General features: G+C 39.3%; 1 protein-coding gene across 1 annotated transcript in view; it reads right to left on the bottom strand.

The window, feature by feature from the left end:
- LRP2 (LDL receptor related protein 2) overlaps positions 1-27,205 on the bottom strand; it is a 201,822-nt gene that overhangs the window by 20,534 nt on the left and 154,083 nt on the right. The window contains exons 53-68 of the mRNA XM_060177750.1: positions 26,725-26,948; positions 24,818-24,995; positions 23,321-23,517; positions 21,958-22,203; positions 21,153-21,281; positions 19,860-19,979; positions 18,550-18,666; positions 17,706-17,822; positions 15,794-15,931; positions 14,440-14,559; positions 12,903-13,031; positions 9,991-10,122; positions 8,319-8,450; positions 5,087-5,230; positions 3,795-3,960; positions 1,615-1,743 (exon numbers count right to left, since the gene is read on the bottom strand). Coding sequence (XP_060033733.1) covers positions 1,615-1,743; positions 3,795-3,960; positions 5,087-5,230; positions 8,319-8,450; positions 9,991-10,122; positions 12,903-13,031; positions 14,440-14,559; positions 15,794-15,931; positions 17,706-17,822; positions 18,550-18,666; positions 19,860-19,979; positions 21,153-21,281; positions 21,958-22,203; positions 23,321-23,517; positions 24,818-24,995; positions 26,725-26,948 — 2,418 coding nt within the window. The remainder of the gene's footprint in view (positions 1-1,614; positions 1,744-3,794; positions 3,961-5,086; positions 5,231-8,318; positions 8,451-9,990; positions 10,123-12,902; positions 13,032-14,439; positions 14,560-15,793; positions 15,932-17,705; positions 17,823-18,549; positions 18,667-19,859; positions 19,980-21,152; positions 21,282-21,957; positions 22,204-23,320; positions 23,518-24,817; positions 24,996-26,724; positions 26,949-27,205) is intronic.

Raw genomic sequence — 27,205 nt, 5'->3', positions numbered from 1 at the left:
AAAGAAATTTTTTCTATTTAGTTCAAGTATGTGTAAAGGTCCTTTTAAGTCTACCAGCTACCATTTAAGTGTATACCAATCATCAGGAGTAGATCAATCTTCAAATTCTATTGAAATATCAGAATTTTAGACCGGCTATGCTCTTGGAGAAAAAAAAATGGACCAGAGACCTTTCCTTCCCATAGTCTGAAATCTGGTGGAAACTAAAGACATATTATAATTGACCTCTGATTTTAGGATTATATTATAATTCTTGAAAGTAGTCACATATGCCACTCTAAAATGAGTAAGAACAATTTCATTACAATTAAGAAAAGTAACTAAAGATCTAATTTTTATTGAGACTTCAGTCGAAAATATTAAGAACAATAAAGGCTCTTCTTTTAACTGAGAATTTCCCTCAGCTTGAAGGAGAATAAAAGTTCTCCTCACATCAATGCAGTTCTAAAAGCTCGAAGAAAAAAATAAATCCAAACTTAAGCTCACCAAGGCACATAATTAAAACAGCAACGATCAAAGATACATAGAGAATAGTAAAAGCAGCTAGAGAAAAGCAAAGGTTCAGCTGTAAGAGATTTCATAAGACTATCAACTAGTTTCTCAACAGAAACTCTTACAGGCAATATGAACTGGTAGAGCCAATTCAGTTTTGAATAGAAAAAAATTTTTCATCCAAGAACATTCTATCCAGTGAGGCTATTAATCAGTTTGAAGAAATGACAAAGAGCTTTTCAGACAACAGTTAAAGTGATTCACTAACACTAAAACCAGGCCTACAAGAACTACTAAGGGGACTTACTTAAAAGGAAAACACTAAGAACTTGCTCTCTCATGTAACAGAAAGAAAGAAAGCAAGCAAGAAAACAAGCAAAGTCAAATGAAGACCCATGTTGGGTCTCAGGCCACAGAACTGAAGTTGTTAGAGGGGCTTAGGAGGGAGTAGAGTGTAAAGCGAAGGTACAGTTGGTGTTTTAGTGAGGAGTAAGGTAGCGGAGCTGAGCAAGAGGACGTAGAAGATTATTGGAAATTCTGGTTAACATCCATATTGTTAAGATAGAAACTTTGGTCTTCAAGAAAGAAATTTAGATTTACACTTCTAAGTAGAAAGAGCAAAGAACTCTAGTTTAAATAACATTAGTGGGAAAAGGAACTGTAGAGCAAATAACTTAGTTTAAATATCTATTGTTAGTGGGAATAGAACAATAGGTGGCCATTAAAACATCTGGCTTCACTCTTTCCATATGAGTGACACTGAGGATCTGAAGTCCTGTACCTACACAGGAAGAGAAAAACTAGATAATTGGAAAAGACAAGGAGGTAAAGGAAAGGGGAAACTTCTGGGAGGTACACTTCTCCTTCCCCCACTGACAGTGCTTTTCTATTTTTATTTCTTTTTAATAAAGCTTTACTTTTTGTTTTCCTTTCCAACAGTCCTATGTGTTCCTAATATTGTTATGTTTTTGTCAATGTATCTCTTTCGGGTTCTTTTTCAGGAACACATATTGAAGAGGTGGAAAACTATACATCTAAAACATTTATAGTCTAGGAAACCAAGGTTGTCTCAAAAACTACTATCAAATAGTTTAAAGGAAGACTCCTCCATTAAGTACTTACCCAAGTTTGGGATTTACAACCACTGCAGCCGGTTGATCTAGTTCAGTGAAAATCAGCCACTTTCTGTACCTTCCATCAAGTTTAGCCACTTCAATTCGTTGACTCTTGGCATCTGACCAATAAATATGCCTGAATACATGGACAAAGTAAAATAAATAAATGAATGAATGAATAAATAAATAAAAGAAACTGAAATGTCTAGATGATCACTTCTAGAGAAAATATTTGAGGATGAGATCACTTAGTATGGAAGTCATGAAGATAGTTACTTAGACACAAGCATTCCATCCCTCTCAAACATTTTTCTACTGTGAGTTCCTTTCCAGGGCATATGGGAGTCTGAGTGCTTTGAGCTCTAATTCTGATATAGTAGCTTTGTCACACCATGATAATATTTCTCTAGTGGAGGGTTCTACCCTAAAGAAGGAGCTGAGTCTTCCTCCTGGAATTTCCTGAGGATAAAATTACCTCAGGTTGTCATTTAGGGATCATTCAGAATATGCACTTCTGAATTTGAGGGAGATCTGTCTGTGACACATCACCACCCTGGTGTCCAAGGGTGGCTCAGCTCTCTGGATGGCCAAGGGTTGCTCCCTTCCTCGCTCACGACTTCTGAAGCTGTGCCCTCCACTCCATCTGACCTTCCTCCATTAGAAACTATTCTTTTGTGGAGGGCATAGAAGCAGCACTGTGGGAGCCGGGCGGTAGCGCCGCGGGTTAAGCGCAGGTGGCGCTAAGCGCAAGGACCGGCATGAGGATCCCGGTTTGAGCCGCCGGCTCCCCACCTGCCGGGGAGTTGCTTCACAGGTGGTGAAGCAGATCTGCAGGTGTCTGTCTTTCTCTCCTCCTCTCTGTCTTCCCCTCCTCTCTCCATTTCTCTCTGTCCTATCCAACAACGACGACATCAACTACAACAACAATAACTACAACAACAATAAAAAGACAACAAGGGCAACAAAAGGGAAGATAAATTACAAAAAAATATTTAAAAAAAGAAGCAGCACTGTTCTTCTGATCAAACTTTCAAAAAGGCTCTCAAAATTTGCGGCCCTGGTTGCAGAGATTCTATTTTTGTTGTTGTTGTTGTTGTTCTGTCATTGCTGGGGCTTCATGGCTCTGGCCTCAATTCTTTTTAGATATAGAGACAGAGACAGAAGGAAAAAAGTGAAAGACACCAAAGCCCCCCTCAAGGCAGTGGAGGTAAGGTTCAAATTTGGGTCATGTCCATGACAAAGAGGCATAACTACCCAGGCCAGCTATGTCGCCAAATACATATATTTATTCACCACAGCACTCTTTAGCTCTGGCTTGTTGCTGCCTAGGAATGAACTTGGGGAACTCTGAGCTTCTGGCACTAAAACCTTTTACAAAACCACTAGAATGGCTAAAGAAGTATGGCCAAGGACTGGAAGATTGCTAACCCTGTAGAGTGCACAATTTACCATGTGCAAAGACCTGTGTCCGAGACCCTGGCAGTACATGGGAGTACCATACACAAAAGAAAGCTTCACAAATTGTGGATCAGTGCTGTGGTATCTTTCTTCCTTCCTCTCCCTCTTTCTCTCTTTCTCTCCCTCTATCTCCCCCTCTCCTTTGCTATCTCTTATCTGTGAATGGAAGAGGGAAAAAGTTCACAAGGAAAAGTGAACAGAGCAAATGCAAAGTTCCAGCAGCAAATAACAATAATAATAATAAAATTAAAAGTATAAAAAATCAACACCTTTATTAAATAATAAGTTCAACTTCTAATCTGTTCCGACGGCATAACCTATAGAAATAAAGATGGGAAGTATCCTTCCTCAAAATTACTGCCACAGAGAAAATGTTATTCTGAACTGCTTTGCTAGTAGAATTGCTTGTTTCATTTCTTGACAAAAATGAAAAGGAGACTGCCATACTGGATTCTGATTTTGGAATCTAGAACTCTGTTGATAAAAATGATCTTTAGGAATACTGCATCTAGTATTCCCCTATACTCTTTTTTGGCACATGGAATATAGGAAACTATAATGTTCAGTGACGCATTGGGATAAAATGTGGTTAGAAGCAAGTCCAGACATGACTTCATTGCACCAGGTGATGTGCTCTTCTACCATGGCCAGTAGTATGGAACTCTGACCAGAAAAATAAAATTGGCAAGATTGATAATAAAATTGGCTATATAATAAAATTATACTTACCTTCCAACCCAGTCCACTGCCAATCCATCTGGCTGCAGTATGTACTTCAGACCCAGGTCAACTTCCTCTACTGGATTATTGGTGCCAGATTCAAAGTTAGGGAGGTAGGCACGTTTGATAGCACCAAAATTAGAGCCCTGTCCTAGCACAGTGTAATATATGACACCTGCAGAAGGAAGATATACGTGCCAATTTTATGTTAGTAGCATCAGGTATGAGAGGAATGAAGATCTAATTAGGTGAAGTATTGCTCTCTCTATATTAATCTCTAGCTCTTCCCTATCCTTATAATATGAAATATGAAACTATGCCACTATAATCATATCTCAAAAGTTATTATTCTTGAGATATTTGGTACTGATGTTTCAACTGCCAACTTAAGCTTATTTATCTCTATGTAAAAGTAATCCATCAGGATATATTTAGCTAAGAACTTATTTGCTCTCTTCTAGTTTGGGGGGTGGAGTAGAAATAAACCAAGCGCAAACACTGAGAGTCTGAAATCACACTCAATAAAAATTTCCAGTCAAAGATTTGTATTGATGAAAAACCCTATTTAAGTACAAGCAGGAGGATATTGAACAACAGGCATTTTAAAAACTATATCTAAAGACTTTTTTAAAACCTCATTCTTTTTTCAATAAATCTTTTACTGATTTATTTTTATTTATTATTGGATAAAGACAGAAATGGAGAGAGGTGGGAGAAGTAGAGAAGGGGAGAGGCAGAGAGACACCTGCAGCCCTGCTCCATCACTGCTTTCCCCCTACAGGTGGAGACCAAGGACTTGAACCTGGGTCCTTGCACAGTGTAATGTGAACACTTAAACAGGTGCGCGACCACCTGGCCACTAATACTAACTTTATGGTATGGACTTGAATAGGTATACATTATTTTTGAAGAATTTATTGTATCGTGTAACAAGTATGAAAATATAATGACAGTAAACCTTACACTGTATAGCTATTTATGGTCTGCAATATACTATAATGTCTATTTTGAGCTCTGACATAGGCAGGCAAAGTAAGATTATTGCTCTTATTTTACAGGTACAAAACAGAGATCCAGGAAAGTGTTATAAATATTAAGAGCCCCAAAGCTAGTAGATGAGGGACACCATCAAAGAAGACAAGTTTTCTGGCCCCTGCACCACTGGTATCTTCATAGACCATATGGAGCAATGAGAGACTCAACACTGAAATAAAAAAATTGTAAAAATCCCCAAAGCCCAACACCTTATTATTCAACTAATTCAGTTAGTATTGACAACAGATGTCAAAGTTCATACTTACTGAGGTCAGTACCATCAGGATTCCAGTCATAATCAATAGCCTGAATATGTTCTTTGTTTTCAAGATAATCTGAAAACTTCTCAGATGAGAGGTTATATTTTCGAATTCGTACTTTTTCTGGCAGGAGTAACACAGGAGGGTTACCTGTAAACAAATGAAAGGACTGCTTTATCTGTTTGAATCCCATCTGAACATTCTAGGAATTGTTCCATTTCTTCCAGATTCTCTAGCTTGGTGGAGTATAGTTCTTTATAGAAGTTTCGCAGGATTCTCTGGATTTCGATCAATGAAGCCAAATGTTGGTTCTTTGAAAGATTAAACAAAATTGACAAACCCCTAGCCAGACTCACCAAACAAAAAAGAGAGAAGACTCAAATACTCATCTTCATTTTGTCTTTTACCTCCAATCTATTACAATTACATTGAGGTATCATTGGTTTACAAAGCTGTATGACTTAGAGATAAAATTTCACATTTCTTCCTGATGTATATTATCATATCATATCCACAACAACCATCTACCAAAGACTAATGACTCACCTCCACTTTCTGAGTCCCCTACCCCCTCTCCTTTTGGTGACCTCAGTCCTACATTCAAAATCTAAGGGCCTGTTTCTCCTTGACTATGTTCCCTTGCTTTGTTTCTGTATATTCCACTTACATGAAACCAACATCATTTGTCTTTCTCTTTCTGAGTGCTTATGCTCAGTGGAATAATTCACATTGTTTTTTTTATAGGAATCTGACTCTTCACTGATCATTAGCATTGACTTGACTCTTTGCTCAAAATCCATTGCCTACAGTATTTTTTGTGAGGTTGAAATGTACAGGCACCTACTTAGGGAAATGCACTCTTGTGACAACAATCTAATAGAAAATTTCCTCAATAAAGTGATATTGAAGTTGGAAAAAATAACGGAAAAGAAAACTCCATGTCTATAAAGCCTTGTCTCCATTTTGGATGGAAAACTAATGTCTTTGTATGGATATTATCAAATTTTCATTCTTTGTCCCCAGTGGGAGACAGTTTTTTATTTTAAATGTTTATTTATTTATTCCCTTTTGTTGCCCTAGTTGTTTTATTGTTATAGTTATTGTTGTCGTCGTTGTTGGATAGGACTGAGAGAAATGGAGAGAGGAGGGGAAGACAAAGAGAGGGAGAGAAAGACACCTGCAGACCTGCTTCACCGCCTGTGAAGCGATGCCCCTGTAGGTGGGGAGCCAGGGGCTTGAACCGGGATCCTTAGATGGTCCTTGCGCTTTGCGCCACATGCGCTTAACCTGCTGCGCTACCGCCTGACTCCCAGGAGACAGTTCTAAGCAAGGCAAAACTAAGATCCCTTGAGAAGTATATCCTCTTCTTCACTGATATTTTTTTTTTCTTTATTCATTGACAGTAAAAAGAAAAGAGGCAAGGGAAACAAAACAATGGTTGTACAAACAGATTTTCATGCCTGAGGCACCAAAGGTCCCAGGCTCAATTCCCAGCACCACCATAAGCCAGAGTTGAGCAGTGCTCTGATAAAATAAAATAATAATAATAATTAAAAAATAATGACTGTAGACATTCAGTCTTACGGAAGAAGTAATATATGTATGGTTGTAAAGAAGCTCTCCTCTTTTCTGACAAATTTTATATAATCCTTGAGCAGGTAATCAATTCTATGACCCAATTTAGTTTTTAGATAATAACAAAAAAATGTTTAATCTTGACTATTTTTTTTATCTAAAGCAATTAAATAGTGATGCATCCAAAGATGCACTGTCTAAAATCTTTTAAAAATATAATTTACTTGCACAATGTTAATTGAATCCAGTAGAAGTAATTTTAGAAACTATACTTAATACATTTCCTCTTTCTTGGTATTATTATACTTTATGTGGAAATTCTTATTTATTTCAGTCACCTCATCAGATAAAATATTTAAATGTTTCCAAATTTTCTGTACAATTACTCAATCAACTGTTCAAATGACTTTACCCTAAATTTCAGTGTTAAAAATGATGGCAAATGGATTCAGAGGACCTAGTGGGGGTTGTATTGTTATATGGGAAACTGGGGAATGTTATGCATGTACAAACTATTGTACTTACTGTTGAATGTAAAACATTAATTCCCCAATAAAAAAAAAGAAAAAAAAATGATAGCAAGGTAAGTTAAGTTACCAATAAGTTAGTGAAACACGTGCTTTACAAGTCCAATTTGTCTTAGGAAACTGACATCATTTACTCATAACTTTCATAAAAACAGTATTTTGATATCGATTTTCTTTGATTATAGCACAAACTTTAGTTCTGTAAGATCATAAGAACTTCTATCCTTTAATTGGGATAAGCTGATTTACAGACTTCTAGAAGTCTGGACAATAATACTTCTGACTTCAAGTCTTTAACATTTCTGTCTGTACTTATTACCACTTTCTGTCAAGCCTGATTCTGATACTGGAATTAGCCTAAAATATAGAACTAATGATTGAAGTTATGAATAAACCAGACTCTGTCTGTGGTCAGTAGTCCATGAATAATAAAAAAGGATTGTCAACAGAATGTCTTTGACTTGCTCCAATTGAATGTGACTTTTTTTGTTGTGTGACCTATCTTGGATTTCAGGCCCCCAGGCTTTGATCCCATGAGGTGGGAGCTTGAAGGGATTCATTAATTTCTTTTTGTTGATGATCATCTTAGAAGCCAGATTCTGTGGTCTGAATAATCTGAGGTTGACACCTTGTCAAGTTTTTGAAGTTTTGATCAAAACAGACAAGAAGTCCAGAATAGTAAGTAACATTTAACAATTTGTTTAACCTACATATTTGTTGGAGTATTGTTTTATTTTATTCATTTATTTTCCCTTTTGTTGCCCTTTGTTGTCTTTTTTTATTGTTGCTGTAGTTGTTGTTGGATAGGACAGAGAGGAAGAGAGAAAGATAGACACGTGCAAATCTGCTTCACTGCCTGTGAAGCGACTTCCATATAGGTGGGGAGCCGGGAGCTCGAACCGGGATCCTTAAGCTAGTCCTTGCGCTTTGCGCCACGTGCGCTTAACCCATTGCCCTACCGCCAGGATTGTTGTTTTAAGCTGGTTGATGAGGAGAGTTAAGAAGAGGATGGATGTGAGAAGTAGCTAGTTATTCAAAAATAAGACTGAGTCTAAAAAGTTCATTTCCTGGTATATAGTCATTCATCTACACTGATTTCCCTAAAACCAACTAATCCCAACATGAACCCTTCATACCATCAGCGGCACACCGTAGTCCATAGCGGTCACTCATTGACCTGAAGCCTTCGGCACAGGCACACTCATAGCTCCCTTTGGTATTTTGGCAGATCTGGGGACAAACTCCAAAATTCTCACATTCATTGACATCTATAGGCAAAAAAAAATAAAAAAATAAAAAAATCAGGTATGTAATATCAGCTTTCATTCATTCCATAGAGTACTATGGTTTAAATCTACATTTACAAACAAAGAAGACTTAGAAGACTAGGGACCCGGGTAGTAGTGCACTTGGTTAAGCACACAAGTGCAAGGGCCCAGGCTCAAGAGCGGCCTCCCCCACCCCCGCTTGCAGGGGGCGGGCATTTCACAAGTGGTGAAGCAAGTCTGTAGGTGTCTATCTTTCTCCCTCTTAATTCTCTCTGTCCTATCTAATAAAATGGGGTGGCGGGAGAATGGCTGCTAAGAGTGGTGGATTCATAGTGCTGGCACCGAGTCCCGATGATAAACCTGGAGAAAAAAAAAATGAGGAGAAAAAGAAGGAGAAGGAAGAGAAGGAGAATGAGAAGAAAGAGGAGAAGAAAGGTTATAAAAAAAACAATACCAGCTCTTGGTGGGGAAGGAGCTTACTGGCGATCATGTTTCTCATGCTTTTCGTAGTTTCTCCTCATTAACTCTTATAAGAAAACTCTAGGAAGTATGGATTACTATTAAACTGAAGCCCCAAAATTGGTAAATAATGAAGACAGGATTAAGACAAATACTTAACTCTGTACAACAGCAGAACAAAATATTGCATTCCAGAAAGGAACTGCTATTTGATAGTGTGTGTGTGTGTGTGTGTGTGTGTGTGTGTGTGTGTGTGTGTGTGTGTGTGTGATAACTAGCTTCAGAAATGGAAGTTTCTTGTCAGATGTAAACCATGAATCCCCCAATAAAGAAATTTAAAAAAAGAAATGGAAGAATCAATGATTTTTCAGTTGCATTCTTAAACTTTAGCTATTGGGGGGTGGGGAACCCCCCAATCATCTTAATGTAGTGCGTTAAGTCACAAAAGCAAATTCAAATGTTAAAGAGCATCTAAAATCATAGTTTATCGGTGACAACCTCAATAAATTACTTTTTAATTTCATACCTTAGAACTCATGTCTGACATAAGCAGGTGTGGAAGAAAATAAGTGTTGCTTGACTTAAGATAAAGGTAATAAGATTCGTGTTTATTAAAAACAATTCTTAATCCCATATAATGATGTAATCTGCAGACTATCAGAAGAAGAACCTTATAAGTCTGTTTCACTAACAGTGTTGAGAATGAACTATTTTCCCAACACTCTATTAGGCATGCTTTCTACTAGTAAGAAAGCATGGGAGACTGAGTAGTTAATAGTCTTGAGCATTTGTGTGAGCTAAAACCATGGGTTTATCTCAGAGGTCTAAAAAAAGAGTAAGTGCTGGAGCTTCTTTTTCTCATGTGACACTCTCCAAGCTCATGTGGGGGAAGGATTAGTGGAGGGAGAACACAAATTTGAATCTGCACTGCATATATGGTAAGTAGTTGTGATCTCAGATAGGTTATCTCACCAGTCCATCCCATATGATTTAAATAATAAAGTAAATATCTTAAAGGGAATGAGGAGAACTTAAAAACTACAAGATCTTTAGCAGGGACATTAGGGAAAATATACTTTACCATCACAGGAGTTTCTATCCGAAGCATTAGCTTTGAACCCAGGTCTACAGGAGCAAATAAATCCTCCTTCAGGTAACTGGGTACAGTTATGTTCACACAGATTTTCAGCACACGTTCTCTCTTTTCCTGAATCTGAAGAACAAAATCCCAGTGTGACAAATGAAAGATACACACTAGATACACCACAAATGAACATAAAAGTGGTCTCTCAAGATGCCGGAAAATAAGAACAGGAGGGAAAGCACAAAGCAGAACTTGGACTGGAGTTGGTGTATTGGACCAAAGTAAAAGACTCTGGGATCGGGGGGAGGGTTGAGGTCCTGGAGCATGATGGCAGAGGACCATCTGGAGGTAGGTGGGGGAGGGGTTAGATTGTTATATGTAAAAATGAAAAATGTTACTATGTACAAACTACTGTATTTCTTTAAGTTTTATTTATTTATAGAGAAAGAACCAGGTATCACTCTAGTACATGTACTGCTAGGGATTGAACTCAGGACCTCACACCGAAGAGTCCAATGCTTTAGTGACTGCGTCACCTTCTGTACCACCAAACTACTGTATTTCATTGTTGACAGTAAACCATTAATCCTCCTCCCCCCCCAAAAAAAATGGTCTATCAGAAGGAATGTCTACCCACAGTCAACTATAGGGCACCCTGAGTTATCCCCTTCCATAATCCTTTGGAAATATGGGGGGGGGGGTGATGTATTGGGATATCTGGCAATGACCTGAATGATATTTATATGAAAGATGTGACATGACATCTTTGGGTCAGTTTTCCCACTATATTTAGCATTGTCAGTCCTAGCTTTAGAGCACATAATTCTAGACTCCAGGATCCTGAAGAAGGGAGTCTACAACTATTATAACCTGCTCCACCATCCAGTCAGTATCTAACAAGAAATGCTGCTTTTATGATCCAAATAATATCTGTGCTACTTACTTCCTTTTTAAAAAAAAAAAAAAAACCCTGATTTTAACAAATAGAATTTAACTAACAAGTAGTGCAGTCAATTTTAAGCCTTTTGATTGGCAGATGCGACTTAAAAAAGAAACAAATGATTGATCTAAACACAGCCTAGGCATACACCAAACTTCTGGAGCCATTCACATTATCAGTATCTGGAGACCAGAATCCAAATATACCATCCAATCCTGCAGATCTTGTAATAATTTTGCTTTTAGTATACTTAATCAAGTTGCCTTGTTGTGCCCAAATCTCCAAGCCTTACTGAAGAAGTTTGGGGAAAAAATGATGAACTGATGGTATGATTGGTTAATAATAATCTGTCTGTATCTCCAGCAACCCACATAGAAGAAAAGCTGCCAGGGAATCCTTGGGATGGCTCAGGAAAACAAAAATGATTATATCTCTAGAAGGTGAAAGCATATCGAACTGACTAAGGTGATTAAGTCCCAGACTTCTAGAGTTTATAAAACACTTTTTTCTTTTTATTTATTTATTTTCCCTTTTGTTGCCCTTGTTTTTGTTGTTGTTGTTGTTGTAGTTATTGATGCCATCGTTGTTAGATAGGACAGAGAGAAATGGAAAGAGGAGAGGAAGACAGAGAGGGGGAGAGAAAGATAGACACCTGCAGATCTGCTTCACCGCCTGTGAAGCTCTCCCCTGCAGGTGGGGAGCCGGGGGCTCGAACCGGGATCATTAAACCAGTCCTTGAGCTTTTTGCCACATGTGCTTAGCCCACTGCATTACTGCCACTCCCAACACTCTCCTTTTTTCTATTAAAGAACTGAAGCCAGAAGATCCTATATGCACCCTGTAGCAGAGGAACCAGAGACCAGGCTAAAGTCATAGGACTATTCAACTGTCTTACCAAGCCCGTGTGTGACTTAAAGCCAATTATTTAAACTCTTTTTAGCATATCAACAGACATAGTAACAGTGGCCCAGTGGGACTAACTTCAGTGACAAGTTTGATGGTAAAAGTGAAAGATGCAAAGTATAAGCATATTCCAACATACTCATCCTGATATTGAGCTAGAAGCATCTTTTCATTTCTCATCATACTTTTCCTACACAAAATACTTTTCCTTTAAAAAATAAAAATAAATATTCTTTCCATGATCCTCTGTGACATCTCCATCTTTACCAGCTATCCTTAGAAACTCTTCCCCATGGTCCAGGAGATGGCGCAGTGGGCTCTCAAGCATGAGGTCCTGAGTTCAGTCCCCAGCAGAACATGTACCAGAGTGATGTCTGGTTCCTTCTCTCTCCTCCTATCTTTCTCATTAATAAATAGTCTTAGTAAGAAAAGAAAGAAAGAAAGAAAGAAAGAAAGAAAGAAAGAAAGAAAGAAAGAAAGAGAGAAAGAGAGAAAGAGAGAAAGAGAGAGGAAGGAAGGAAGGAAGGAAGGAAGGAAGGAAGGAAGGAAGGAAGGATTCCCTTGTCAAGACTACTCCATTTGGATTAAGATGAAAAACTCTGCAGACTAATAAACAAAACACAGAGCTTCAAGTTACTGAGAGGCACCTAGAGAACTGGGAAGAGCACGTGCTTTGCAGTAAGGTAGATCAGACTTCAATCCTGAGTCAACATTTTAACAGCATCCTAATTTGTTTAAGGAAAAGAGAGATTAAGAAAGAGCAATACCTAACACATAGGATAGCTATCAGGATAAAACGAGATAATACATACAGGAATTAGAACAATGTCTGATATACATGTAAGTGCTTTAATTAAGTTATGCACTTTACTGAATTTCAGAGGACACAGTAAATTAAAAAGAAATATAATTACAATCCATTTTAGCGAGGTTTCTGTAGTGTAGTGGTTATCACGTTCGCCTCACACTCGCCTCACACAACACATTTTTTTTCACACAATCCATTTTATGTTCTCTCATGTTTCCATTAAGTAATGCAATGAAGTATGAAAATGTGTTGACTTACTGCAACCTGTTTCATCAAAATGGTCCCCACAGTCATCAGAGTCATCGCATACCAGATGCTGCGAGATGCAACGTCCATTGCTACATTTAAACTCATCTTCTCTACAAGGTCTTGGCGTCGAAGGTACACCTGCCATTTCAGAACAAAGTCATTTTTTTTCTCTCTCTGTGCAATGAAGCCCTCTGCCACGGCATGAGCTTCCCTGAACTTGCCAGTCACTCTTCCCTGGCAGTTATTGGGCTGTTGGAAAGGCAAATCTTTTTCTATGCAAAAATGTGTCATGACTTTTCCTACAATCCAACAGAATGGAAGCCTGGGCTAGTTCTGGGCAGGGGAGTCGGAAGTGATGTGAATCACTTTTAGACAGAAGCAATTCAATGCCACTGTGCCTTCCTGCTTTGGCAGCCTGGGGAGCTGTGTGTCTGGGGTGATGACACTGCCAGAAGGGTTCTGCAGCCTTGCAGAGTTGGATCTAACATGCAGGAAAAGGTAGACTTTGTTAAGTCTGTCATTCCATTGAGAGGTGGGATGGACTGACTGAGAAATATTATGTTAATTACCTCCCCTAAATAATGTAGAAATATGGTTCTTCTATTTAAAAAAAAAATTGTGCCTGAGCTTCACCAAACTTTCCACTCATGTAAAGTGAAAACTCAGCCTCTGCCATGAGGCCACTGAAGTGTTGCAGTTGCCTACCGTGATGGCTAGTGGTGGCGCTCTGGCTGAAAAAGGATGAATGTTTGCTACCCTTGTTTTCCGTTCTAGGTTTTAACTCTATGTTAGAAAAAGCTTGATGTGTTAAACAATGGCGTTAGTAGTAGGGGGGATGAAAAGAGAAGGGGGAAAGCCACGCAACTGCTTTAATTCTGCATTTTCATCCTTTTGTGCTAGACACAAATAAATATGTCTACAGGTTCATCATAAGAGTGACAAAGGCCATATAGTCCCCTCTGGGGTGGGAGCTGGCAGTGAACATTCTAATGCCACATCAGTAAAAGGGAAGAGTAATAGAAAACTAGGCAACCTATCTGAACTGTCCCTGATAATGTCCCTTTAGTTTAAAAAGATAGACATATTTGGTGGGCTGGTGAGACACTACCACACTTTCATGCTTGAAGCAGGGATTTAACCTGGCACCACCATAAGCCAGAACTGAACAGTGGTCTAGTATTCATTAACTAATTAAAAAAATAAATAAATCATTAATTTTTAACTGTAACTCAACTAGTATTTAGTGACTGTTTTCATTTTCTTGAAGGAAAGAAAAGCTTATTGAATGTTTTGAAAATACTACATATAATTAATGGACTTGTCAATATGGCCCTCAAAGGAGACAGAGATAAGCAGGCAAGACCATGTTTGAGTGGTTCAAGTGTTTATACGGTCTGGTAAACTATTCTATCAACACAGATAGGCAGTCACAGCTGCGCAGACGGGGTCTCCACCCTCCATAAAACAAACTACAACCCTGGGGGTACATTTTGCAAAATGCACACAACAGGTAACCCCGAATTTTCCCTTTTGACTTTTTGCTTACAGAGCTCATGCCTCTCATCACTTCCATCTCCGCAGTCATCAACATTGTTGCACACCTCATGACTGTAAATACAGCGGTGGTTGTCACACTGGAAACGGTTCTCCTCACACTGAACAGAAGCTGAAACCAAAAACGGAAAAATTAATTCACAGGTTAAAAAAAAAAAAAGTACTCCCAAGTCAGCTGCAAACTTGCTGGGCTCATTGATTCATTTGCTCTTTGAATTTATCAATCGACAAATACGCCCTGAGTACTTATACAAACTACAGCACTGTGCTAGATAACAAATATGACAGGGAACAAGAAAACCACAGTCTTTGTCCTTGTGGAACTTGTGATTCTAGCAGAGAAATACACTTTACAAATTTCCATGCCTGAGGTTCTGAGGTTCCAAATTCAATCCCAGCACCACCATAAGCAAGAGTTAAGCACTGCTCTGGGTCCTCCTCCTCCTCCTCCTTTTCTTCTTCTATCACTCTTCTATCACTCTCATTACAATAAAACAAATAAAATACTAAAAATAACAATCAACCATTTCCTTACTTTATTAAAACCAGCAGTTCTCAACCAGATGAGTGAATTACGACTATAAATAGCCTTTCAAATATACATCTATCCAGGATCTATCTTTAGAGACCCTCTCACATCAATTAGGTCTAGACTTAAATGGAGTCAGGGCATGAATTCTGATGTACCTCTCCCTAAGTGATTCAGATGTGTGTCAAAACTAGAATTCACTAATTAAAACTAAATAAATATGCATCACAAAAGAGTAGGGAATCCAATGGTTTTGGATTATGATGAAAGGGGAATGAGAATAAGAAACAACTTCTGGATGGGGGTAGATAGCATATTGGTTATGCAAAGAGACTCTCATGCCTGAGGCTCCAAAGCCCCTGGGCTCAACCCCCTGTACTAAAAAAAAAGAAGAAGAAGAAGAAGGAGACAGAGGAAGAGGAGGAGGAAAGAAAATAGGCAAAGTTTTCTAAGAAGCGCTAGAAAACTGAATGAGATGCCTCAAGGAAACAGAAGAACGAACAGGAAAGGTACAACAATAATCCCAGTTTATACTCAGTCTTCAGCCACAGTAGAGCTGCCTTCATGAATAATAGGTGTCCAAGGTTTATCTCTTTGAAAGAGGTTCCTTAAGACGATAAAATGTTTAAAACCATGAATGTTTTGACCAACTTTGTCATGTTCCAAACAGGAAGATTAAGTGAAATCACAACACTGATCAGTGTCCAGGATTCAAAACTTACACAACAGTCCTCTGAGGTCACATATACACATAGTAAACACTGAGGTCTTTCTGAGCTCTACCACTCCCACCCATTCCATTTCTTTTCCCTCTTACAGCACAAGTGAAGTTCTTCATCTGAACCATCGCCACAGTCATTATCTCCATCACAAATCCAAGACTGACGAATACAAAGATGGTTTTTACATTCAAACATAGTCTGTGCACAGTATCTACCGTCAGGAAATCGAGTGGCTGTTGGTGAGAAGGAGACACTCAAATTATTAAGAAGTACCTAGCCTGGGAAGCCTACTATTTCTTTCTTTTCAGGATAGCTCACTCTTCCTTATCATTAGAATAATGATGTTCTTGACTTTTCATAACAATGATAGCTTTAGACTGTCTGAAATCAAGCTGAGATATTTTATTAAAAGTAGTTGTCCAAGTCTAGGTTTCAATAACATGGATCATGCATCCTGCAGACATGAGTGTATTTTCTCTTCATGGCCAAGCACAACTCTTGAGTCACTAGCTTTACCCACTATCTGTTTAGACAGCCTCCTTGAAACCCACTCTTGAAGCTGCAGCTTTCACGTCAACAATATCTAAATAACAGTAAGTCATACTTATTCAGTGACTCATAGTCTAGAACATAAATGATCATATTTATTTATTTATTTTCCCTTTTGTTTATTTGCCCTTGTTTTTTATTGTTATTAGGACAGAGAGAAATGGAGAGAGGAAGGGAAGGGGGAGAAGGAGAGAGAGGGGGAGAGAAAGATAGACACCTGCAGACCTGCTTCACCACCTGTGAAGTGATTCTCCTGCAGGTGGGGAGCCAGGGGTTCGAACCCGGGATCCTTCTGCCAGTCATTGCGCTTTGCACCACGTGCACTTATCCCACTGTGCTACTGTCTGACTCCCCATATTAACTTTATATTTTAGAAGTAATCATGTAATTTAGAAAAAAAATTGCTGCTGTGAGTCCACAATGTTCTAATGCCTAAAATCCTGCTTAATATTACTCAAATATTCCTCTTTACCTGAAATGTTTTATCCAATTAATGGCTTGGCTAGTAGTTGCTAATATACGCATTTTTGTTGCATAGCTAAGTAAAATGTTCTCTATTTAAACATTGTTAATTAAGTATATGTCAATGACAAATGTGAAATAGATGAGTATGGTGACCCAGACCCCAGTTGAACTAATAATTATTAATGAATATGGAACAGTGAATATCTATGACCTTGAATTAAGAAGTAATGGCTCTTCAAACCTGTAAGAATGGCCTACATCAACAAAAGGAAAAATGACAAGGGTTGTCCAGACTATGGAGGAAAACAGAGTTCTGTTACATTGTTGGTGGGAATTTGAGCTGGCACAGCCTCTATGCAAAACAATATGGAGAATCTCCAAACAAATAAAAATGGAAATATTTTATGAGCCAGCAATACTAATCTTAGTAATATATCCAAAGGACATGAAAACACTAATTCAAAGGGACAAATGAACCCTTATGTTCAGAGCTGCATTCAAAGCAGCCTAAATGCCCATAAATAGATGACTGAATGAAGATGATATGGGATACATACTCAGTTGAATACTGTTATGAAATTGAAAAGGATAATACTGAGTCCTTTGGGACAAAATAGAGGGAGCTAGAAATGGTTATGCTTAGTGAAGGAGATGACAGCAACTAATGGTTTCTCTCATATGTGGGATACAGTGAATCAAAACAAATGAACGGGGGTGGGGGCAGTAGCAAACTGTAAACTACCTCTGAAACTTTGTGAGAACTATGGTGGTTATCACTAGGGGTGGGGCAGATAGGGGAGCACAGAACTACAGAATTGTGGTGCTGAGTGGTGTGTGGAACTATATCCCTGTCATCTTAAAAACTTGAAAAACATTATAGAATCACTAATAAAAGTTGCATTAAATTAAAGCAAAAAAGAAGTGATGGTCAATAGGAGCTTTGGAGTCATTTCAGATTTAAAAAAAAAATGTCAGAAGTGTCTAGAAACTTACGACAAGAGGTTTCATCAGAGAAATCAGCACAATCTGTGGCACCATCACACCTCAAATGGTCAGAGATACAGTGGCCACTTGCACACTGAAAATACCCAGGCAGGCAGGTCCTCATCTCTGAAGAGAAAAGAATGTCATAGTCAGAAGGTCGTGTCATTCTCAGGTTTTAGTTGCATGGAGTGAGGTACTCCATCACGTTCCTACCACACCTCAGGACAGGAGACAAACAGCAAACCGGAAACTTGTAGATAAATGAATCACATCCATCTTCCTGTTCATGATATGAAAGCGGAAGAACCTATCATCCCTTTATTAAAAATAAAGTTTTAACATAACTCCTTACAAACCGAATTCCTCAATTTTAATATTTGCTGATTTCTCCATCAGTCCTGATACAGTAAAGAGTTAAAAAGTTGTGTTTTATTATTTTGGGGGGGCAGGGTTATTCCCATTCTAATGCTCTTACCTCCTCATTAGAGTTATGGTTGTATATCTCCCCCCCACCCCGTTTTCAATTGTCACCAGGTTATCATTTCAGCTCAGTGTCAGTACTATGAATCCACCGCTCCCAACAGCCATTTTTCCCATTTTTTTTTCTTTTGCCTCCAGGGTTATCACTGGGGCTCAGTGCCCACACTACAAATCCACTGCTCCTGGAGGCCATTTTTTTCCATTTTTGTTGCCCTTGTTGCTGTTATTATTGTTATTGTTATTGTTGTTACTGCTGTTGGATAGGACAGAGAGAAATGGAGAGAGGAGAGGAAAACAGAGATCCCCAATACACTTAGATATGTTGTCCCTGGCTCGATAGAGACTCTATAGAGATCGCTCAAAGAACTCTTACCACAGTCCCGTTCATCGGAGTTATCTCCACAGTCATTGTTGTGGTCACAGATCCATCGAGACGGAATGCAGCTCTGGTCACTGCATCGAAATTCGCTCTCTGTGCACTGCCGTGGCACTGGAAAAGAAAGTCATGTGGCTATCAGTTGTAGTCACGAATAATACACAGAAAACCAACTTGTAAATCACCTCAAGTTTGCTGTGCAAAGTTTCAGCTTCAAGCCAAATCTCAGTCATCCTCTAAATGAGTCAACCTTTAAAGACTTACTAGATAAACAGGAAGCATCTTCTCGGACCACAGCTTTTAGAAATACAGAATTGAGGGACTAGGTACTGGTGCACCTAGTTGAGTGTACTCATTACAGTGCACAAGGACCTGGGTTCAAGCTCTGGTCCCAACCTGCAGTGGTTAAACTTCACAAATGGTAAACCAGTGCTAGCTATCTACAAAACAGAGACTCCCCCAACACTTCATTTGCAATATTCCAGCCTTCAGGTTCATGATTAGTCAACAACTTGTTTGGTTTATATGTTAACTCTCTTTTCAGCCACCAGGCTCCAGATGCTAGCAAATGCCAACCGGATTTCCCTGGGCAGATGACACCACCAATGTGTCCTGGAGCCCCACTTTCCCAGAACCCTGCCACACTAGGGAAAGAGGGGGAGGGTGGGAGTATGGATTGACCTGCCAATGCCCATGTTCAGCGGGGAAGCAATTACAGAAGCCAGACCTTTCACCTTCTGCACCCCACAATGACCTTAGGTCCATACTCCCAGAAGGATAAAGAATAGGAAAGCTATCAGGGTAGGGGATGGGATCGTGGGAATTGTATGGAGTTGTACCCCTCTTATCCTATGGTTTTATCAATATCTTCTTTTTATACATAAAAAATTAAAAAAGGAAGGGAAAAGGCCATTTGGGAGAAAGAGACCAAGCAGCAGTCTGGTTTAGTGCCTTTCTTCCTTTTCTCTTGGTTCTGGTTTATTTCTTTTTATTGCTTATATTTATTTGTTTTTTATTTTAAAATTACCTTGGGTAATTTTGGAGGGGGTAAATTGCATGTGACAGAAGTTTACCTGGGTAAATATTCTTCTCTCAAAGCTTGATTACAAGCATCTCAGGGGAGATGTTCATATCTTTAGTCAAAGAAAAAGGAGGTAAGTCTCAGTCAGTAGAAAAAAAGAGATCAGGTAACTGATTGAATATCTTCCTACCGTTTGAGGATGAGTAATATGGACAGCTGAGCTATGGACCAAGCTGAGACATTATAGCTCTGGTGGCACCAAGGATGACAAGACACAGATACTCACCACAGTTTTCTTCATCAGAGCTATCTCCACAGTCATTGTGCCCATCACATTTCCAACGAAGAGGAATGCAGTGGTGATTCCTACAGCGGAACTCCCCTGAAGGTTTGCAGGTCCTCTCCTCTGCAAAGCATAGGCATTGGAAAAAATAATAAAAATAAAACATCAGAAACCAATGGTCAAGCAATACCAAAGTAATACTAGCTTCCTTGAGAGACAGTCTGGTCTATTCTATTACCACATTCTCAAAACTCTCAGAGATAAAAAAATGTCAGCGATATACAGGTCAAAGACTAACCTGAACCTTTCATACTGCTTCAAACCAGATGTTTTCTTTTGTAGACTTTACAAAAGATGAATTAGTATCTGGATTGTAATATACAATGGAATCTTAGAAAGGAAGGTAAAGGGCACCGGGCGGTAGCACAGCGTGTTAAGCCCATGTGATGCAAAGCTCAAGGACTGGCCTAAGGATCCCGGTTCGAGCTCCTGGCTCCCCACCTGTAGGGGAGTTGCTTCACAGGCGGTGAAGCAAGTTAGGGTGTATCTATCTTTCTCTCCCCCTCTCTGTCTTCCTGTCCTCCCTCCATTTCTCTGTCCTTTCCAACAACAATAATGATAACAGCAACAATAAACAAAGGCAACAAAAGGGGAAAAAATGGCCTCCAGGAGCAGTGAAGTCATGATGCAGGCACTGAACCGCAGCGATAACCCTGGAGGCAAAAAAAAAAGGCAAAATGATGCTACCGACAAATTGAATATTTCTGTCTCTTATGTTGTCTTTCTGATTTTATCCTTTTAAACCAGATTTGCCACCAGGACTATTGCTGGGGTTTAGAGAGCAAATGATGAGTCCACAACTCCTGGTGGCCTTTCTCATTTCTCTCTTTTTTTCTTCTTATGGTAGAGACAAATAGGAATTGAGAGGGAAGGTGGGGGGAGGAGAAAGAGAGAAACCTGTAGCACAGCTTCCCCCTGCAGGTAGGGACTGGGGACTTGAATCTGCACCCTCACACATAGTGATGTGTGAGTTCTACCGGTTGCACCACTATCCCGCCCTGTCATATTGTCTATGATTCACTTCATTCTGTATTATTGATATAACCTATTCTCTTTCTTACCCTTCTTTCAAGTAAGCCTGTCACACACTATGTCTAATAAGTGTGTTTGAACTATATGGCTAATCTTTTAGTCAAAGAAATTAATGAAATTTGTCAAGATTAGATATATAGTTACTCTCATCTCACAGTGATGAGAACTGATACTTCACAACGACCCCTCCACAGCTCCTCTTACCACAGCCTTGTTCGTCACTGTTGTCCCTGCAGTCATCCATGCCATTGCACACAGCCCACTGTGGGATGCAACGGTAGTTAGTTCTACAGCTGAATTCCGTGTGGTTATCACAGCGATAGGCAGCGCTCACTGTGAAAGAGAAATAGCAAAGTCAATACTGGTCTCCTTCCTACCCATAAGCAGCAATAACAGATAGCTTTTTACTGTCATATAGAGGACATGTTACTATGTGGCATCTTACTAATACACCACTTAAATCAACTCCAGCATCATGCTTGTTTGGGGTATGATTTGTTCACCAGGAGTCAGAAACATAGTGTCATTTGTCTTCTCACTATCTGGTATCACTCATATGGGTAGCAGTATAAGGTGTGTGTGTGTGTGTGTGTCACAGGGATGAAAGACTAGGTTAAAAAGCTAAGTTTAAGGATAATTCTGCTACAAATAAAAAAAAAATGCAGCCATCCAATTAGTCCCAGTGTCATCATCTGTAAAATGAAATTGCTAACACCCATTTTCACGGCCTCATCATGTTTCTCTGAGGCTCAGAGAAATAAGAAAGTATTAGATGTGTCAATTTTAAGAGCTTGTTACAATGTGGCTAGTCAGATAGATATTCAGAATATAAAGAGGAGAGAAACAGTCAGTTCAGACACAGAGTGTGGTTCGACCTGGTAGCCCTAGTTATGGCAGGGAGTGTCGAATGGAACTTAAACAGGAGGCGCTACATCCTCTTTCAAACTACTCAGAGGTTGCCCGCAATTTCTGCTCCTGACCCTGTGGTGACCCTCCCACAGGAACTTACTGCATTCTCTGATGGGCTCATCTGAGTAGTCTCCACAGTCATTGTCTACGTCACACTTCCAGGAGAGAGGAATGCAGCGGCCATTTGCACACTTAAAATAGCCTGGCTGGCAGACCCTGCTGGCACAGTGAGAACTCTCTTCGTCTGAGTTATCCCCACAGTCATTCTCTGAGTCACACTGCCAGGATTCTGGGATGCAACGCTTGTTGGCACACTGCCACTGATTGGACTCACATCTGTGATTCTCTGCAAGCAGGGGCATTTGGTTATCAGCCTGGGAGGTGTCAGGAACAGAAGCTTCCAATATACACAAGTTCCTGGAGAACTCAATCACAAATTGCTTACAGGATTTGCATCATAATGCACTTGTCATCCATCAGCTGCACTGCACAGGCAGCTATTCCTTTGCCTATCACTGTCTCCTAAATTCCCAGTAACTCTTGCATACAAAGTTGGGATGTAAGGAATAATTCACTGATAGCCAACTAAATGTACCTCCTACTCTTGTTCCCTCAATGGACAATGTTTTTCAAACACTGTAGCTGTCTTTTTTTTTTTTTTTCCCATTTGGAGGAGTTTCTGCTTTTCTTTCCTTTTTAAAGAAATGAAATCAAAATATTACAACTGAGAGTTCTTGTCTAAAATGAGAGTGGAAACTTTAGTTCTTCTAAGACTATGTTACACTAACTCACAGTACAGAGCCACCCATATAGGCAAACTTACTATCTACATCAAGCATTTGTTCTTATAGAGACCTTAATATTTATTTAAAATAAAAGGCCTTTATACCAATACACAGAACTGGGGAGAAAGCACGATAGAGCACTAAATCTTAATGCATAAGGCTCAGCAGTCGCAGGTTAAGTGTGACATTATAGTGGAGTAATGCTCTGATTTCTCGAACTCCTAATAAAATTTATATACATTACACTCTAATTCTTTCCTAAAACTATAAACTGGTTTTTAGTCTGTGCCATTCAGAAAATCCCCCCCATTCTTGTACACAATGAAAACCAAAGAACAGAGAGTCGGGTGGTAGCACAGTGGGTTAAGTGCACGTGGCACGAAGCACAAGGACCAGCTTAAGGATCCAGGTTCCAGCCCCACCCCCAGGCTCCCCACCTGCAGGGGAGTCACTTCACAGGCAGTGAAGCAAGTCTCTAGGTGTCTATCTTTCTCTGCCCCCCTCTGTCTTCCACTCCTTCTCTCTGTCCTATCCAACAATGATGACATCATCAACAACAATAACTACAAGAACAATAAAAAAACAACAAGGGCAACAAAAGGGAAAATAAATGATAAAAAAGTTAAGAAAATGGAAGATCAAAAGTGGGCCGAGTAAGTATGAAGCAATTCAGCATACCACAAAGATCATGATCTTCATCAGAGCCATCAGGGCAGTCTCGTTGAGAATTGCACAAGGTCTGTGGGGAGGTGCAGTTGTTATCTTTGCACTGAAACTGTCCCAACCTGCAGAAACGCTGTGGACAAGTGGTAGGTTCATCAGAGCCATCTGAGCAGTCTTTCTGCCCATCACATCTCCACCAGATAGGAATACACCTGCACAGAGAAAATGTAATACTTCCCTTAGGAAAGCATCCTAGGTACGAGGAGACAACCTGGTTGATCCAGAAAGAATTTAAAACTGAGTTCTAAATCATGGCAGTGTATAAGTTCTCTCAAGTCCAAGAAGAGGCTTGATTATATATACCATCATCACTGTGATATAATTTCAGAGAAAACATATCTGGTTGAACTAGTACAATTTGACAAGACCCAAGTGTCACTAAATAAATGCTTTGAGTGTGATAGTTAAATTCCTGCAAAAAACTGGAGTGTGTGTGTGTGTGTGTGTGTGTGTGTGTGTGTGTGTGTGTGTGTGTGTGTGTGTGTGTAGAGATGTGGTTCTCAGCAGAGGGACACATTGGGACTGTTTGCCAGGATGAGAGCCCCTGCCTTACTAGAGACAGATAGAAATAGTATTCGGGTATGGATAGACCTGCCAACATCCGTGCCCAATGAAGAAGCAATTACAGAAGTCAGAATTCACACCTTCTGCACCCCATAGAGCACAAAGAATTTGGGCCCATACTTCCAGAGGGACTAAAGAATAAAGAACTTTCCAGTGGAGGGGATAGGATATGAAACTGTGGTGGTGGGAACTGTATGGAATAATACCTGTTATCTTATAACCTTGCTGATGATTATTAAATCACTAGTAAAATTTTAAGGAAAATATTTATTATCTCAGAAACATTGGGTACTAACACTTATTGAGATGTATGCTAGATTCTTATTATAAAATATTTTACCTAATGATCAAAATAAGCTGTCACTGAATCATCGTTTGCTTTCAACACCTCTTTAAAAAAATCTCTTCCCACCCTCCTTTCTAACTTGAGCTCTCTCATCATCAGTGACTGTGACCATTGTTAGGAGAATAATCTTTGGTCAAGTTTCATAGCAATCACAAACGGTCAACAGTAGATTTGAATGTTTAACCCTGTAACTTCTGGCACAATTCATTAATGAGCTAAGCCTGTATCTGAGGAAAAAAATTCTATGACCCACTGTGAGGCTACTTTTCAGTGTACACTTAATAACACTTTTGGTCCTGACTCGGGAAAATTAACTAGGTACTAAAAGGATACTTGGATACTCATCTATAAATATAAAAACTGTCACAAGTCTATTCATGATAGAAACTATCTGAAGTCAGATAGTTTTGGTACATTCCAAATGAACTATATTAATTAGCCAAAATGTTGATTTATTTGCAAACTTCCATCCCCTGGAACCTTGAAGTTCAATGTGTATTAAAGTGATGGAGAGACAGTGTGACTAGGAAAGAGAGCCTCACTTTTCATTGTTAGCACACAGGAATTGTGTGCTGGAGCACATAGGCAGACAGGTGTTCCTCCCATTAGCATTAATGGTGCGGAAGTAATCTGGACATTCACAAGTGAAACCTCTTCCTCCTGCTTTGATGAGGCAGAGATGAGAGCAGCCACCATTGTTTCTCCCACAGGGATTGTTCACTAGTGGAAAAGAAGGAAAAGACATGTTCACTCATTTATAGAGAGGACCAAGCACAGATGAACTGACTATACATGCCTTCTAACTCATCATCCCTTGAAGAATAAGAAAAATAGTTATCTTGGTTTCATGTTTATTCTGAAAGTTCATAAACAGGACATATGGTGGAGTTACATAAGTAACCCTATTCATTAGAAAAACAGGCATATACGGTATTAGAAGGGAAACATATCCAGTAGAATTTCAAGCTAGAGAAGCTGCGTTTCACATGGGTGTATCTGAAAAGAATCATGTTAAGCAAAACAAGAATACCCAAGTCATGTCATTGACAGTTGAGACAAAGAAATCAATGAGAGAAAATAAAGGAGAAATAAAAAAAAAAAAAAACCCATGGTCTGTTTCAGAAGGTCCAAGGGTTCTTAGGTGGGAAGTCTAGAGGAGATTAAAAGAGATGGGAGCCCAGTGCACTGTGGTGTAGGAAGTGATACTTTGGAGGTATGTGAGGTATACTGACTTCTGTCTTAGAGATGAACAACTACCCAGTTTTTATAAGACAATGAAAGTCATAAATCAGCAATTTCTCAATAAATTGATTAGAAAAGAGAAAAAATAGATGTGTTTTTCTCAAAGTCCTTGAAGAACAGGTAGGACATTACATTTACATTCATATGCCAAGAATCTAAGTTTAATTTTCAACAAAAGTTTGAAATTCTCTCATTCTAAAGGAGAGACAAGAAGACAAGACCAAGGAGATGAGTGAATAAGTTAACTGTTCAGGGTTAAAAATATCCCAACATTTTTTCACTCATTTTAATTCTTCCCACAGATGAAATGAACACAGCAACATAAAGTCTATTATATTGTCTGTGTGTTGCGGGGAGGGGGGTTACCTCTAGGTCTTGCTCATATGAAATTTTACCACTAGTGGGCTACTTTTGCAAATAGTGAGCATGTGAGATACCATTACCCTGGAGTTTCTTTCACAGGGGAGGTGCCACTCCCCTGTGGTACCTGGGTTGTAAGCATGACAATGCATATGCCCTAGCTGGTGAACTAATTATCTGACTTATTATTGTGTTTTAAATTTTGTCACTAGGGCTTCACTGCTCCAGGATGACTTTTTCCAAAAACAGAGAAGCAAAAAGACAGAGTGAGAGAGGGAAAAATACCACAGTATCAAAGCTTCTCCTAATGAAGTGAGGGCCAGGCTCCAACTTGGGTCACATGCTTGGCAGCCTTCCTGGGAACTATCTCGTTGACTTATTAGTTTTAATTTGTATCAAAACCAAAATCCCAGACTGACCTCTATGAGTAGAGTTGATGTTAGGAAAAAGAAATACATAAACAATTTTTCCAAGGAGTGGGTAAGAGCATTTTCCAGTCTTTCTGAGAATATTCTTGTACCCTTAAGTGTTGTTACCATCCCTTGTATAAACCATGAAATCCATGCTTAAGGAAACAAGAATAGCATATACATCATTCATTCAAGTGTAGCAAACTTTTAAAAAATGTTTTTAAATTTTATTTATTATTTATTTATTTTTATTACTGGATAGACAGGGAGAAATTGAGAGGGGAGGGTAAGATAGAGAGACAGAGAAATACCTGCAACCCTGTTTCACCACTTGTGAAGCTTTTCCCCTGCAGGTGGAGACCAGGGGTTTGAACCTGGGTTCTTGCACGCTGCAGTGCACCACCACCTGGCCCCAGAATTCTAAGTCACCTACTCACCAGTTGGCTGTCTGTATGGGTGATACACATGAATATCATATGGTTTGTGTGTTGTATTCACCAGCACCTCTCTCTGTGATCCATCATATTTGTTTCCTTTTTCAACTGTCTTTGTATTCCAGTCAGTCCAATAAACAGTGTCTCCAAAAATGGTGATAGCAAAGGGGTGAGGTAAGACCCTGTCATAGACGGTGTGCCGATGGCGGCCCTCCAAATCAGAGTACCTAGGGTAGCAGGCAGGAAGACACCATGAAAACAACTCCTCTCTTGTCATTCTGCTATAGAGATTACACAGTGTTAATAAGTAAGAGTAATAAGATTCTCAGTTCCATCTCCAACCACCATTAAAAAAAAAAAAACTGGAAGAAGATCAGGGTGGTGGTGTACCTGGTTGAGTGCACATATCACAATGTACAATGACAGGGGTAGAAGCCCCCATCTCCCACCTGTAGGTGAAAAACTTCACAAGTAGTAAAGCAGT

Source organism: Erinaceus europaeus, chromosome 18, assembly GCF_950295315.1.
Source record: "Erinaceus europaeus chromosome 18, mEriEur2.1, whole genome shotgun sequence".
Lineage (NCBI taxonomy): Eukaryota > Metazoa > Chordata > Mammalia > Eulipotyphla > Erinaceidae > Erinaceus > Erinaceus europaeus.
Note: the sequence above shows the minus strand (reverse complement) of the source record. Positions and strands in the feature narration are given on the sequence as shown.